General features: G+C 42.3%; 1 protein-coding gene across 1 annotated transcript in view; it reads left to right on the top strand.

The window, feature by feature from the left end:
• The window catches only part of COL25A1 (collagen type XXV alpha 1 chain), a gene marked incomplete at its 5' end in the record, with an annotated part of 558,067 nt that overhangs the window by 274,972 nt on the left and 266,180 nt on the right, over positions 1-16,915 (top strand). Inside the window, one exon of the mRNA XM_025212861.1 lies at positions 13,456-13,500. Within this exon, the coding sequence (XP_025068646.1) occupies positions 13,456-13,500 (45 nt within the window). The remainder of the gene's footprint in view (positions 1-13,455; positions 13,501-16,915) is intronic.

Raw genomic sequence — 16,915 nt, 5'->3', positions numbered from 1 at the left:
GAACCCCCCCCCCCCCCCCCCCCAGCCAGGGTCTGTATGGAGGAGCCCCCAATGGGGAGGCTATTTCCCCTCCTGTTGCCCAGAGAGCTGGGCTGGGACAGTCCAAGCCCTGTTCCCTTGCCAGTCACTGGCCTCTCTGAGAGGTAGGGTGTGTGTGTGTGTGAGGAGCATGAATCCACCTCCTGGCCTGGCACTGGGATAGTTAAACTGTAGAGAAGGGAGGGCAGGGATCCATGGATTAGGCTGGAACCACTTCATCAACTGTCCTTGTGTTCTCTTTCTGTTGAAGACCATGCAGAAGGGGAGGCCTTCCCCAAAGCCTTGGCTGTGGACAGGAAACATCCCTACTCTCCCCATTTTGGGATGGGAGTATCCTACTGCTCTTTTTACAGAGCTATGAAGTGGCACTTGAATCTCACATTGGTTAGAAATGCTCAGGATAAGATGATGACAGGCACTGTCTCTCTCTGCTCAGATGTCGTGCTGCTGTTTGCTGTGCTGTATGACTGTTCCGACTCAAGTAACATAGCACAAAGGAATAGCTAATCAAGAAGCATTAATTTGAGTCCATTTTCTGCATATGGTGTGCACATCTCACAGGAATACATGTCATGTTCAGCAGCTGTTGCTCAGCACTGCCCCTTTGTCCATCCACGTCCCTCATCTACAGAGTTGCATAGTGCATCCTGATAGATTTAGCTCAGGGAGGCAACTGGCTTGATAGAAAAATTGTGGTCTGGTTTACTTTGTTCTCAGTGCATCTTTGCAAACAGTTCCTGTCACTTTGTTCCCTTCAGTAAAGGAGGTAACAAGATCAAATGAGAACAGAGAAATTAGTTCCTGAAGTAAGTAGGGAAACTGAAATTGCTTACAAGTAGATGGAAGCAGTTTGTGTGAGAAAGCCAACAATAATTCTTTGTTCATGCTGAAGTCAGGTTGAAAAGGTCTTTTGAGGTTAAAAAGTGATGTTTAGGCTCAGTCATCACCAGGGATCCAGGTTTTCTGTTTGCTGTGGGAAAATGTGGATTTTCTCATTTGAAGGAGAAAAATGCAGATTTTCTTCTTTAAAGGAGAAAACTGCAGGAAACTGTAGGTTTCCCCATGCAGGCTGGCAGCCTTCTAGCCTGCAATGGCTGGGGGAAGTAGGGGGAGGGTAGTTGGAGGCAGGGGACGCTATGTGCATCTGCGCCTGCACACATGCATGGCCAGCATACAGCCAGAGGTGTGTGGAGGGGATAGGTGTATGTGTGGGAGGCGGGGGTGCCTGCTGGTGCTGGGTGAAGGTGTCCAGGTTCTGGGGCTGCAGCGGGGTGGGGGTGGGAGAGAAACATGGCTGGGGGAAGTAGGGGGAGGGTAGTTGGAGGCAGGGGACGCTATGTGCATCTGCGCCTGCACACATGCATGGCCAGCATACAGCCAGAGGTGTGTGGAGGGGATAGGTGTATGTGTGGGAGGCGGGGGTGCCTGCTGGTGCTGGGTGAAGGTGTCCAGGTTCTGGGGCTGCAGCGGGGTGGGGGGGGGAGAGAAACCCCTGCCCCTCCAGCAGGGGAAGGGGGCAGATGGGCCCTTTGTGGGTAGCAGAGAACTGTGTGGCTGGGGCAGCAGCACCAAGGCTGTTGCACATGCATGTAGGGGTGGGGCAGCTGGGAGACTCTGCCTGGGAGGAGGTCGTCATAAAATTGCCAATTAATTTCAATTATGGTTATCTTGAGAGGTGTTTGAGTAATGCCCAGAACGTTAATTACCTTGTGAACGGGGTTTTGGGCATATCTTTTTCTCTTTGGATTAGTTGCATTTGTTTAGTGCATGCTTTTAACCTCTGGAGTTCTGTTTTCAGAATGAGACCGCAGTTGATTTCTTGGCTTCAGTTTGACCAGGAAATAGCTTGACAGTCATTGCCTTTAGGAGTAGAAATAAAGCAATAGAAACGATGAGTTGAAAAGATTTATCTACACTTTAAAAAGAAAAGAAAAGAGGCCAGTGGCCATAAATAAAATAAAATGTAATAAGGAATGCAAGCAGTGATAAAGCTATATTTGTTCATGCAGTAGTCCATTTACAGTTCTGTGAATAATATTTATATTTTCTGCTGCTATTTTTCTAGTTTTGGCCATTTGGTCATAGAGTTACACCTCTTTGCCAACACAGGATAACGTTACCTGCAAGGTCAAGAGTAAGTGGCACGGCCAAAGCAGGGAAGAAGAAGATTGAATAGTGTCTGCCTGTGATTACCATATTGTTTGCTGATATAAAGCAATATAGATCCATGAAGCAACTCTGATTTACTAGGGATCTTGTCCTTAGCTTCAAAATACTATCTATGCACATATATTCCCTGTTAAAATCTATTTTCCTTGTACAACCAAATATAAAAATAAAATCACAAGACTAATATATTATTTACTACAAGATGGATATTGCTATAATGATTTGCTCTGGGGACAGCCATTCATATTTTTAGAAGAATAACCATTCAAAAATCCATGAAATGTAGGTAGCCTGATTGCTGCTCTGAAATGTGGATTGAAAATTAGATTCAGAAATATCCCAGGTCCCTGATTCTTCTTCATCTTCTTTCTTTGTCTCATGCGTACATTCATACATAGGTGTTTCTTTTTAGCTTCTAAGAAGTTAAAGTAAACCCAGTATTTTAAAATATTCACTAAGTTCCCCTGAAAATAGTTTGAGTTTTGTAGATAAAAGTATTATGATGAGAATAACTTTTCTTTTTTTGGCATTTTTTTTGTGTGCACAACTTAGGTAATTTTAAAAAGTTATCAGAATAATAGAAATAATAACTGTGCCACATCAGGCTTTGTTAAAATAAATGAACTGTAAGAATGGGCAGTTTCATGGTCTTTAACAATTCACAAGAATTAGAACAAAATAAATTATTATAATTTATAATCTACTTAGTTAATAAAATAGCGTTATTAAAAACAGAATTATGAGAGAGCTCCTTATTTATCTAAGAGCTTTGTTTAAAATTCAAACCTACAACTTGGAAAATATAACAGTAAATAACAATGAAAAAGGAATGGACCTTGAATATATTTTATTCAATTTGTATCTCCCACGTCATTTGAAAACCAAAATTCCTTCCTTAAATATTCAGTCCAAGATTGATAGTGATTGCAGTGTTCTTACCTCTGACATCATTTGCAAAATCCAAACACTTAAAAGTAAGGAAATTAGTAGGAAAGGCCATTATAAATCTTATCCTGGACACAAGAAATATAAACTCATTGAGCCAGACTCTCTGTTTTGGTAAGGTTGTTTTGCACTATTACAGTGCCTCAAAGGAGCTTGTAAACCAGTTAAATTGCCTAGGGGAATTTTCTGTAGTATAGCATTGGCATAATGACTTCTAGGATAGTTTGCCTCCTGGCTCTATGTCTGATTAAATGATTGCTTAGGGCTGTTTATATCCATAAGCAGCAATGCATAAATTAGAGCAGCTTAATAAAAAAAAAAAACCTTCTGGGGGACTTGTACACGGGCCCTGGGGGTGGGAGTGCTTTAATTAGAGCAGCTCTGAGACTGGGGGCACTTGAACTAAAGCTCGCTCAATGGGCTTTAATTCAAGTGCCCTGCCACCATTTTGAAGAATGGGGATGCTGATACATGAAATGCAGGAGACTTCTGGAGCACGGTAATTAATCGATTAATCAAGTCTGCTCTGATACGCTGTAATTACTTTGAATTGGAGCCGCCTCCACGCTTTTGTACAGGCACCCCTGGGTTTTATTTTGAGGGTGGGATCAGCAGGCAGATGGTCTCAGGCTCCTCCATAACTGAGCTGAGCATCCACTGGCCTTTGGTCTTAGTAAGTGTAGAAAAACACCAAAGTACATCAAAACATGATCATCTTTGCCATGGTCCAGGGATTTTTAAAGAGACTTTTTTTGTCTTTAGTTTGATATCTAAATGAACTGTCCACAGCTGAAGTTGCTCTCAAAACATTTTGCTTTATTACAACCTGTTTTTTCAAGGCCAGGTACAAACATTACACAGAAACTGGTATAAGTGATCAGAAACTGGTCTACACCCATAACTGAACAGAAGTTCAGTGCACATAGACTTGTTTAAAAAATGGTGGAGCCCAGTTTAAGATAGATCTGGATTGATGTAGTATCAGGCTTAAGCAATTTAGGTTAGACTAGTCTATTGAATTTCTATACAAGATTCTCTCATGACTCAAGTTAGGTCACTGTTTGCTGGCATTCCAGGCTGCTTTGTGGCTCCCTGCTAACCCCTCCCCACCCTGTAGGGAAGCATGCTGGAACTTGGCATTCACTGTCAGGCCTCCTGCCTTCAGAGGCGGGGGTGGGAACAGAAAGGGCTGAGTTCCAGCATAAACTCGGCCTCACTACGAGGCTGATGCTCTGTTCCTCCACTCGCTGCTGTGTCGTGCAGTAGCACAGATGTGGCCACAGCCAGGTGTGGAGGAGGGGGAATGCTGGCATCTGTGTCTGGGGGCTGGGTCTCTGGTTTGGGGGCCTCTGTCCCCTCCCCTACCCCCCATACTCTTCAGCTTCCACTAACAGCCAACATGGCCTGAGCTAGCATAGCTGGGAGGGGCCCACTCCAATCCTGCTTCACCTACTACTGCTGATGGCAAACATGGCCTGAGCCAGTACAGCTAGGAGGAGCCTGCTCCACTTCCCCCACCTCTCCTGCTGGCCATAGCTAACAGTTGGTTGCTCGTGGCTGGAGACAGGACTGGACTGAGGGGCTGCATTAGTCAATCAGGGGTGGCCAGCTGCTGGCTGGACTCAGCATTCCTTGGCAGCCTGTTGGGAGCCATGTGGCAGAGAGCTCTTCACCTGCTGGTGTCAGCCTAGTGCAGGCAGCCTGTGTGCCCTCCCCACCAAAGGGCAACTTTGTGTTCTGTTTGTTCCTGAACTAATCAAGCGTGCTTAGAGTAAAGTGTTTAACTTAAATTGCTTCTGCCTTGGACTTTTTCAATGTCTTTTCTTAGCCTAGGTATACCTTTAAGTATAGCTGATTTTCAAGGAAATGAAAGCCTGAAAGGTTAACTGCACAACTTTTGGGAGCTAATGCAACAGACCTCCTCATTATTTGGGACTGTACCCGCCTAGCTTCTTGGAGCCTCTCTCATGCGGTCCTGGAGTGGGCGCCCAGAGTCTGCTGTGGAGGCTGCTTCTGTTGCTGCTATGTCTGATCGCATTGTCCCCAAGGGATACCCCAATACTCACCTGCCACGCCTTGGATATTCTGTTTAATAGTGGGAGTCCCTTCTAGAGGGGGGGATGCGCTGGGTGTTGTCACCAGTGGGTGTTCCTGGGGCTCCACCTCCCCTATACCCCAGCCATGCACCAGCCTGTTGGGACGGCTGAATGTAGTCTGACCCCACTTGGATGTCGTGTCCTGATATCTCTCACTCTTCCTGTCCTTCAGTGCTCGCAACAGTTTTCCTGTCTGCCACACGGGTTTACTTGGACAGTGAGGTGACCCCTGTGAAGGGTTGGGCCTATCAACGTCAAGAGTGCCTGAGCGGCCCCAGCCTGCTTGGGCCCCGACATGCATCCTGTGACCTTTCTCTTGGCCTCCAGGGTTTTAAATGAAAAGGAAATGAAGCAAATAACAGAAACTTCAGGGAGGGGCCTCGGCCCACTCTCCACTTATGCATCTTGCGTCTGATGCCTTTGTCGTCTCTTGGCGTCTTCCTCTGGTCTGGTTCCCTCACTGTCCAGAGTGACATATCCCTTTAAATGGATCCTGGAACCCTCTGCCAGGTCCCTCTTCAGCCTTTCCCTGGGTCCCTCTTCGGCCTCCAATCAGCTCGGGGGATGTCTCACAGCTCTTCCCCAGCTGCGTCCCCCCTAGCTGTTTCCCCACCACCAGCTTTTATCCCAGCCGCATGGCATTCTTTGATAATGTCATCAGCTGCGCTGGCTCTAGCTGCAGAAAAAGCAGCTGACAAACTGCGCAAGCACTCCACCCCCCTGCAGCTCATCTGCTCCAGCTATGCCTGTTAGGGGTAAGTTTGCCCTGTTCTCAGGGCTTCTCTTCTTGGTGCCGTGGCAGGCTGTCCCCGCCACAACCCATGCCGTAGGAGGGATATCCAGCTCCTTTCTTGTTTTCCCCCTGGGACAGGGACACTTCTCCCATCTAAGATATAGCTGGGAATCCCCTTCTATTTACCAGTAAAGAAAGAATGAAGTGATTATAACCTGTTGATATGCGCAGCAATCATAGGTTGAGAAATCAGTTACTTGTGGAAAACAAAAAAATATTTGAAAGAATAAAAATTTTTGCATCAGACTAATCTTCGTATATCAAGAAGAATGATTATGCTATAATCCTATAGCTATAGGCTATTCATGATAGTAATTTATGTTGTGAATATATAATTTGGGGTTTGAATGCATGAAAAATTGGTTGCCACCTTTAGCTAGATTTTTATAAAGCGAAAGCCTAGCTGTGCATTCTTTATATTTTTGGAAAGGAAATTATCCATAGGTTTTCAATGAGATTTTGGACTTGACCTGTTACCTTCATTCTTTGGACACCTATCTTTATTATTTAGCAATGAGAATAATTTTATTTACCTATTTATTTATTTGATTTATGTTTAATTGAACATGGTGTAATAAATTAATTTATAGTTTTTTTGTACTTTGTTTAATAGCATGCACATACTAGCTCTAAAGAATTGATTCATTGTTATCTAGCTGGAGTATATTTGTATCTGAACTTTAATTCTAAATATGTAAAAGCTCAGTATTTCCAGTAATAATTTTATCAATAATTACCATTTTTCCCATCATGAGAAAATATAACTATTTAGATAGATCATTAGCTATTTGGCTTTTAATAATTATGGAAAATCACTATAATGATTTGTCAAAACGTTATATATAATAAGAACAATTTTGGTATTCATTTCTTAAATTAGAGTAGCAAAAATGCTATCTCTGTCTTAAGCTTTTTATTAATATAAAGACTAGTAGAGATGGGGCCCATAAATACTGTTCTGAAGAATGAAGTTGTTTCAAATATCTCTAAGGTAAATATGAACAAAATGAACAAGAGCTGATTTTCCAGTGTTTCACTTGCACTCCTAACCTGTAGGTAAATTTAGTAAACCCTATAGAACTGTATGTTGGCAGCTCTTGAGTTCAGCTACTGTACAACTGGTTTTCCCTACTGTCTTTCATTTAGTATCATTAATCTTTATTAAACCAGTTTAGCCCATTGAGATTAAATTCTTTTTCCTTTTAGAGAACTGAAAATTGAAATGGACATTTCAAACAAACAAGTATTGTTTAAACACTTTATATGGGTGAAATATAACTCAGCACAGACTCTGCTGATCCTATTCTACAGGGATTTTACCCAGAGCCAGAAAAGTACAGAACATTTGCTTTATATACTGTAGATCACAGCAAACTATAAATGAAAATCTGTGGCATTGCCTTGAAATGATCTGCCTGATTCACATAGCTTGTAAGTATTCACATATGCTTTCCACTGCTACAGGATCCCCCCAAACCTTAGATCAACAGCAAATTTCTAACAACACAAACCTGGAAAAAAGTTCACATTTATAGTTAAGGATCTATGTTTTTGATAGCTAGGCATCCACAGATAATGGTAGTAGTCATGATTTGAAGTACATGAATTGGTACTTTCTGTCTGGGCATATTGATACAATCAATTAAAAGTAGTATCCTTTGCATGTATAAAACAGACGTAATACTTCTTTTATTTCTTTTATTTCAACGTTCTCATGCAAATCTGAAGGTTCTGTTCATTATTTCACTGTTCATCTTCCAATCTCCTAAAGAGGTTTAAAAAGGAGGGACTGGTATCTCATGCCACTAAACAACAGCTACTCAAACTAAGTGGTGCTGGCTTGGGCCACTAACAGACATTCACTTAAAGGCGTGATGGAATCTGATCCAAATCCATGGGAGGGCGCTTGATTTGGGGATTAGATCCCATTTGCACTTTACTTGCTGGTGAAGGCCTGAGACCATGATTCTAGGCTTCCCCTGCCCAGCAAGTTGAAAGCTGGGGGTCCACAATCAGCTGATTGATCCCTGGCCCCAGCTGACAAACTGGGGTCTGGAATCGGTCTGTCGAATCCCCAGCCCCAACTGACTATCCCCTGATTGTGAGAACCCCAGCTGAATAGGATACATCTTAAAAAAGGAAAAAAAATAAGCATATAAATATTAATTAAAGTAGAACTCATTAGGAACATTTCTATATTTTTTTAGCTTTAGTAAGTTTCTGAAATTGGATCAGATAATAAAATATAAAAATCTGGGTTCATCTTCAAATCTTTGCCTTGGACTTTGGTTCTCGCTGGACAGCCCATCTGTTGCCCTAGGGAAGAAGGACTTTCCCTAACAAGCTGGCCACCTGTTATAGGATATTTAAGACTTTAGGTCTTAGAGAATTTAACATTCATTTCTTCAAAATACCAGTAGAATTTTTATTTTTTAGATGAATGCACACTTTAAAAATCTATCTTTTGCTTGATATGCCTTATCTGTACTGTGTGGTCATTTACATCTTATCCATATTTCATTATTAAATTTGCTATTAAAATATATTTACACTTATGTTTTTGAGCCTTTAATTTGTGTGAGACCTGTTTCTTAAAAAGTTTCTTAGTTGCCAGAATGGTTCTGCTGGTCAACAGTAATGCAGTAGGCTTGCATTCTTCTAATTTCATCAGACAAATCTATGTTTTTCCAAGTTCTAAGTCAGGTTTCATGGAGGATGAAATAATGTCCAAATTTTTTCTCTGATAATAAAGCTGCACATAATAGAAACAAATAAAGTCTGACATATAGTATTGCTCAAGTCTGAACACCACTTTGAATAGTTTGCTTGAACCAAAGCATTTTCTCTTTCAGGTTTGTACCCTATTGCCCTTTTCCTTCCAGAATATGATAGATTTATAAACCTGTCCTCCCCCTCTCCCTCTCTTCCCCCCCCACTTCCTCTTCCTCTCTCTCTCTCTCTCAAAAGGAAAAATAATTGGCATTAATGGCAGTACATGGCTTGCTAGGAGGATATACTTGGTGACAAACCAAATACTTATTAGAAATAAAAGTACTAATAAAAATATATCCTTCCTTCTCTGTTCCTCTTCTATCTCCTGGTTTAATTCAAATAAAATTTATAATCCTCTGTAATGCCACAGAATATGGTGTGAATGTTTATGACTTGAATCCAGTAGTGTTTACTAAAAGTCAATAGGACTTATACATATAAATAATGACAAAGCTTTGCATGCCAACAGCAGCAAAGATGTCAAAATATTTGCAAACATGAATTAATTATGGCTTACAGAGGCAGAAAGGTATTATCCTCATTATCCATTTTGATATTTTCCAGAAGAGGAGGTAGGTGCATGGTGAAGCTAGACAAAATTTTTAAACACAAGTGCTGAAGATTAAGGGCACCTATACAGTGCAGTGCAGTGAGGTTGCTCTGATGCTTTGTAATTACAGTGTATTGGAGCAGACTCGATTAATCCCATTCGATTAATCGAGTCTGCTGGAACATGGTAATTACTCCATGTGCTGAAAAATGGCTTTAGAGCGCCCATGCCATCATTTTTCAGTGCAGGGATGCTGATACATATACCACTCTGGTTGCTTAAGTGCTCCCCCCCACCACTCCCAGAGCACATGTATAAATGCCCTATGTACTTAAATCCATATTTAGGTTCCTAGAGTAACATGAAAGTCTGCAAAGCTGTGCTGACTGTTAATTTGGATTACAACTCCCAAAAACCCCCAGGGATGGGGGGTACAAGGGAAAAAGGAAGAGGAAGATTGATGCTGGGGTAAGGGGACAAGAGAGCAGTGTGCATGTAGAACCTGGTCAGCCCTACACAGAGGAGTGCACAGTGGCTTGGTCAGCCAGGACTGTGGACTAAAGGAACTGGACTTGGAGGCAGCTGCAGGCTGCTGAGGGTACTTAGATTAAAAGCTGAAAACCCCTGGACTACAGGCTTGTTTGGGGACACCTCCAGAAGTGTGTGTTGGGGGGAATTAAGGTGCTGAATGTATGTTACCACAGTGCTGATGTTTCTTTATCTTTTACCTGGGTGCATCTACACGTGCTGTTAAGGTGAAGCAATAAACTCTGGCATCCATTGTGCCAGAGTTTATTGCCCCCAGGTTCCATATTTACATGTGCACCTGGAACTGTAGCGCACTGAGCCAGGTCGTAACAGCCTCGGCTGGGGGTCAGGCTGCCAGCCCAGGGCTGCTCCGACCTGGGTCAGCGTAATCCAGAGGGGCTGGCAGCTGGGGCACAAAGGTACTTCAGTGCAGGGCTAGTTAGGGAAAGTACAGCAGGCAGCTTCCATACTGAAACAACCTTGTGCCCCAGGCAGCTGTGTCAGTGTCTACACAGGCAGTGCTGCAGAATAAAAAACTCCGCAAGATACCCTGCTGCATAGTTAATTAGTTTCCTGCAAGCTAATAGGGCCACACACGTAGATGCAAGATGTTTACTGTGGAGCTCATTAGTCTACTCTGCAGTAACATGGCTTAACAAGGACATGGTAAAAGTTGAGAGAGTATAAAGGAGGGCCACCCATATGATCAGAGACTTGCACAGCAAAGCCATGCAAGGAGAGGCTGAAGGACCTGGGACAATTCAGCCTGAAAAAGAGAAGGCTTAGAGGGTACTTAGTAGCAGCTTACCACTACATCAGGGGAGTACATCAAGGGGTCAGCGAACAACTGTTCACTAGGGCGCCCTTGGGGAAAACCATGAATAATGGCCAGAAACTCCTGGAAAACTGTTTCAGGCTCAACATTAGGAAAAACTTCTTCACAGTCATAGTGTCCAGACTGTGGAATAAGCTCCCTCCAGAGGTGGTGCAATTGCCTACCCTGGATATCTTCAAGAGAAGACTGGACAGTCACCTTGCTAGCATCACTTGACCCCAGTTGTCTTTCCTGCCTGGTGCAGGGGGCTGGATCCAATGATCTTCCAAGGTCTGTTCCAGCCCTACAATCTATGAATCTATGAAACATCTTGTGTAGATGCACCCCCTTTCCCCTCCCTTTGGCTCACTGACTTGTGACCCTAACTCCTATGATTTTCTATATAACAGTGGAAACTCTCCCTTGCTTCTTGTACCAGTTTCTGGGCCTGCAGGATTGACATACTAGTATGTAATCTTACCATTGAAGTCAATAGCAAATAGGGGCTGCAACCTCCTGATAGCTGGTAGGGCTGTGTGACGCTTTGGGCGGTGATTTGATTTGGAGATTTGACCCAAATCAGTGGCCGAATCTCTGAATCTGGATCGAATCAGGGAGCCAATTTAAAGGTCCGAATCGATTCAAAGCTCTCTGAATCTTTGGCAAAGATTTGGAGAGCTTTGATGATTCAGGCAGTTCCCGGTGGCTGCAGCAGGGAGCTGCAGCCATGGATGCCCTGCCCATCTCAGCTCCCAGCACTTGGGGGAAAAAAAGCCCTGGCTCAGCAGGTGCTGCCAGGCGGGGTCAATTCCCGCTGCCCCCCACTGAATGGGGGCCTTTCCACAAGCCCCCAAAGTGCTCCCTCAGCCCCCTCATAGGTGCCCCGCATGGGTCAGCTCTGGCCCTTTAAGAAAAAAAACCTTAAGAAACCCTGGGACTCACTGCTCTTGCCGGCGGGGGTGATTCCTTGCTGCCCCACACCATGTGGGGGACTCTGCATGAGCCCCTGAGGCCCCAAGGCTGCACCAGGAGCAAGGAGTCCCAGGGCTTTTCTCAGCTTTTCTTTTTTTCTTAAAGGGCCGGAGCCCTGGCAGGTGGGGTAGTCGTTGGGTGGAGGCAGGTGAGCAGGGACAACTCGAGGGGGCCCCCCCATGCAGTGGGGGGCAGTGGGGATTGACCCAGCCCAGCAGCACCTGCTGAGTCGGGGCTTTTTTTCCCCCAAGTGCTGGGAGCTGGGGCGGGAGGGGTAGGGGATGGGCCTGGCCTGTCTGATTCAGAGATTTGGCTGAATTAAATCAGGACAGTGATTCAAATCACCGAATTGAATCACTGTCCCTCGAATCAGCCAAATCCAAAGCGAATACTAGCTGCTTCACACAGGCCTGACAGCTGGCCTTCTCTTTAACAGCGTAACTGTTCTTTCTTACTGGTCTGTACAGAGACTAAGGAGAGTACTTGACTGGTAAAAATATGTCAATGTACCCAACAAACATTAGATACATACTTCTAATGGATGTTCTTATGGCGAAGAGAGCTTTTCATGTGAACACTTGAAAGACCAGCTAAATAATTTGCAATCCAAATTGCAAATTGCTGAATTACATTTAGCAAGATTACCTGCTTACTGTACTCGAGGATGAGAGGCTGCACCACTCCAGGATGAGTCCTAGGTAGAGCTGACAAGTGGAATTTTCAGAAAAGCTTGAAGGAGTTAAACATCAAACTCTGATTAAATTTCACTTGTTTTGGGGATTTTTAAAAGCTCCTAAAACAAGTTCCACAGCTAGTCAGTGACACTTGTGCTCCTAAATCTTAGGTACTTCTGAAAATCCCATCCTAAACAGTCTAATCCAGTGTTTCCCAACCTGTGTGCCATGGCACAATGGTGTGCTGTCAGAAATGAACAGGTGTACTGTCAAATTGTGCCACAGCAAATGAGCTACAGTGAGCTCTTAAGTATGGAGATGGGAATGCTTTAACAGGTGTGCTGCAGAAATTTTTATTAATGTAAGTGTGCCTTGGGTTGGAAGAGGTTGGGAAACACTGTAGTATAGTGCCTTAGTCTTTTTTTAAAGATCACAGCCTTATTTCTCCCCCCTCTGACCAGCAGCCATTTACTTTTCTCATCTCATTAGGAATCTCTACACCATAGCTCGCCAATCTCTTCCTATCTGCACTACAGGTAGTTACAAGTATATAGTACATTCTTTCCACTCGTACCTGTACATAGGAGTGTGAGAAAGAAGGAATAGACTGCATGAAGTTCTGATGTCCTCAATTTAACAGGTGTTGGAAAGCTAGACAACCAATGGCTGAAAGAGTAAGCCAAACAAAATAAGAAGTAGAGATACAAAATTTTACCAGTGAAGGTGATTATTAATCATTGAAATAAGCTACCAAGGGAAGTGATGGATTTTCTATGCCATGATATCTTGAAATTAGGACTGGATGCTTTTCTAGAAAATAAGCTTTAGTTGAACACAAGTTATTGGGCTCAATACAGGAGTAGCTAAATAGATGTTAATAACCTATGGTATAGATGATCTAACAGCCCATGTAGCCTGAATCTCCTTGAATCTCCGAACTTGTATCTTAGAAACTTTGCACTGGACAATTAAAACCACGCCAAGATGTGGACTTTTATGGATTTGTTTAACACTATTTTATCTAACATTAATTTTATATTTATCCAATTTGAAGAAAGATATACAATTGCAAAATTACAAATCAGAAACTCTTTGCTTTTCAGGCCCTCCAGGGAAACGAGGTAAGAGGGGCAGAAGAGGAGAGACAGGTGAGTTTGTCATTTTTGGAGGATCTTAGTTTATGTTTTTTGAAATTTTTCACTTAGGATTTTGCCCATTGTATACAAATGGAGCTGTCATCTTCCTTGATAGATGACGACTCAACTATTGTTTTGAGTTGTTCTTGTTCTTAAGGGAGGGCCTGAACCCAGCATGCCTTCGTTTTGTTATCAGCTGTGGAGTTACAGGAAGAAAAGGTCTCTAAATTTTTTCTAAAACAAGTTTTATAATCCTTGGCATATAACTTATGGCCTCCTAAATTGTTTCCCATCTGAAATATTACCAAATTGATATAAAAACTAGTTATTAGTAATGCCAAAATTGTTTCAGTATACAGCAGTGGTTATCAACTTTTTCATTTGCGGACCCCTAAAAAATGTTGAATGGAGGTGCCAGACCCCTTTGGAAATGTTGAATGGAGGTGCCAGACCCCTTTGAATTGTAAGCGTGGGTATTCACATACTTCTGATTGATCAAAGTCACCTTTCACGGACCCCTTAAATGTAGTCTGCAGACCCTGAGGGGTCCACAAACCACAGGTTGAAAACCACGGGTGTAGAGAGTCTCCTCCCACTTACACCTGTGCCAATCAGAACAATTCCACTGATGTTAATAGAATTACAGTGGAAAATTGTAGTAATTAACAATCAATAATTTCATGAGGAATTAAAAAAATTTACTATGTCAGCAATTGGAGAAATAATGCGCTAAGCTGACTAAAATGTATAGAACCACATTGTTCATTATTGTGTGTCTGCAGAGTTTAGGAGGCAAAGCTCCAGAATTAAAATCCATTTGGTACTGGATTGTGTTGGTAGCTGAAAGTTTGCTGATGCCACACAGATACTGAAATGCTGACATTGGGGATGGGACTTGAAACTTCATTTGGGGCTTAAGCCTGAAAAATATTTGACACATTCATCTTCTGTGTTCATCAATGAGAGCTGAAAATACTGTATTGATCATCTTGCAGGATTGAGCTCTTTATGAAGATGACATGACAGCAGAGAAAATGGGCATTTCAGATGAATTTGCTGATCTCTGATTTAATATACCAGGGTGGGAGGAACCCACAATCTATGTAATTCTTATAAATAATGTTAGTTCTTCACAGTAATCCATTGTTTAGTCTTTCTTGTAGATGTAAATTAGAACTTGGTTTTGGGTGTTAAAATATTTTTTTTTGCCTCGTATAGACAATATAAAGCCAAGCTCTGCTAAGAGTCCAGCTGATGTTGTTTTCATTTGATATATAATCAGCTTGTGATACCTGCTGCAAAAACAAACAAACAAGAAAAAACTATGTAGAGGCAATTACTAATGTAATGTAATGGCTTTACAAAGGATTCTGACTTTTCGGATGATCTTAGAACCTACCTTGAAGTCTGCTTATCCATTCTTTTTACACATCAAATAAACACATATTAAAATATTAACAAAGGAATTTGATCTCTTGCATTTAGAAACAGACCCTGTATATTAAAATGTTCTTTCAGAATATTTACCAATCTAAAGAAATTACCTTAGTTACTAGACAATAAAATTGCATTGTTAAAAATGAAAGCCTGACAATATCAAAAGCAAGCTGAAAGTACAGCTGTTGCTATTTTATACCCCTTTTGCACCTCACTTTAGTCAGAAGTAAGAGAGAGGCATAAAAGCTAATGAAATGCCATTGACTTGGGAGCTGCAGCTGCTCTGCTTAATAAGACTGAAATAGTAGATTTGATTTGCAGCCTTTGATAATGTTCTCAAGAACTCCGTACAAAAGCCTTTGAGTCTAAATAATTGAAAAAATGTGCAAATATCACTTCACAAAGTGTGACATTTTAATAGGGACCATTTTATAAGTGTGTCTTGGAGAAAGGAAGTGATGAAAAGAAAGTTTTGTAGTGTCAGGTGACCAATGATACTACTTCTTATTGGCAAAGAAGGATGGTAAGAAAATCTAGATATAAATATTTCTGTCTTGATGCCAAGGTTAAATGCCAAGGGTAAAAAAAATGTGCAATTCTGAAGACAAGATGCAACTTTAATGCTCAGTTAGTCAATTGAAACTTATAGATTTATAAAATATATGCGTGTGTGGAATCTGAGAAAACAAATTGTATGCAGTCAATATTTTTAGTCTGGCATAAGGCTGCTTGAAAACAAATGAAGAATTCGCTTGAGATTGCATGAAAATATTTCATTCTTTGATAGAGAAACTGTTTAATGGCAAGATGTTGCTACTACTACTAGTCTCAAAAAGTAATATTTTGCATGAAAAAATCTAATTTAACCATAAGTTTTAATGTTTGGCTTCATGCAGATTAAGCTTTCTTTGGTAAATTCATAAACTTATATATTTTTTTCTTTTTCTCCCCCCGCAGGACCTCCTGTAAGTACAGTTGATACATTATTGGGTCTCCCAGGCTAACCAGGATCAGGCAGGAATGAGTTTAGACCCTGTTAAGTTATCACCATGGTAATCTGCTCATGTTTCAACCAGAGGAAATTTACATTTACTATTAGTACAGTGTAATTTTTTACTATTTTTTTCTGGAGCTGAATGGCTTATTTAAAAGCTCCTATTTTTCAAAAGAACCTTTAAAACTGTAAAACTTTACATCAGCACTAAAGATAGCATTTTGACATGTAAGTATGTTGAGTTCATTTTCTTTACTACTTATTATGAAATTGTGGTTGTGTAGTGCAAAAATTTAAGGGCCTTGTTACATGTTGCACTTTGACCTGCTCAGCTTGAGCTTTGAGCAGTCATACCTTGAGGCTAAAAGCCTTCTCTGACTGTCCCCCAGCTGCACAGCGCTGACTTGTCACTAGAGGGCTGGCAAGTAGGAGACCGACTAGGAATTACAGCAGGGACGGGCAATTATTTTGGGCAGAGGGCCGCTTACTGAGTTTTGGCAAGCCATCAAGGGCCGCATGACAGGCAGCCCAGGGCAGATAGATATTAATTTTCTAAATTTTTTAGGGGCCCTGCGGGCTAGCTAGAATGGCCTGGCGGGCTGTATTTGGCCCCTGGCCCGCATTTTGCCCACCCCTGAGCTACAGCCTACAGCTACAAGTTGCCACTACAGGGCTGGCAAGCCAGGACAGGCTTCTACCCCTGCTCCCGATGGGGATCTGTGTGAGAGATGGGTTAGTGTGGTGGGGGAGACAGGAACATAAAGCTGGAAGAGATGAGGGTGTGTAACGAAATGGGAGGTAGGAGGTAGACAGGAAATGAGATGAGGGTGTGTAACGAAATGGGAGGTAGTAAGTAGACAGGAAAGGGGGGTGGGGGAAGTCAGCCACTGAAAGATAAAATAAAAAGAAGTAAAAAAAAAATTGAAAGACATAAAGAGGAATGTGCCCGCCTCCGCTCGATCAGGCGCTCTCGGGCTGCTCTGGCCCGAGTGGCTG

Source organism: Alligator sinensis, unplaced genomic scaffold (genome assembly GCF_000455745.1).
Source record: "Alligator sinensis unplaced genomic scaffold, ASM45574v1 scaffold66_2, whole genome shotgun sequence".
Classification (NCBI taxonomy): Eukaryota; Metazoa; Chordata; order Crocodylia; family Alligatoridae; genus Alligator; species Alligator sinensis.
The sequence above is the reverse complement of the archived record's forward strand: the minus strand, read 5'-3'. Positions and strand labels throughout refer to the sequence as shown.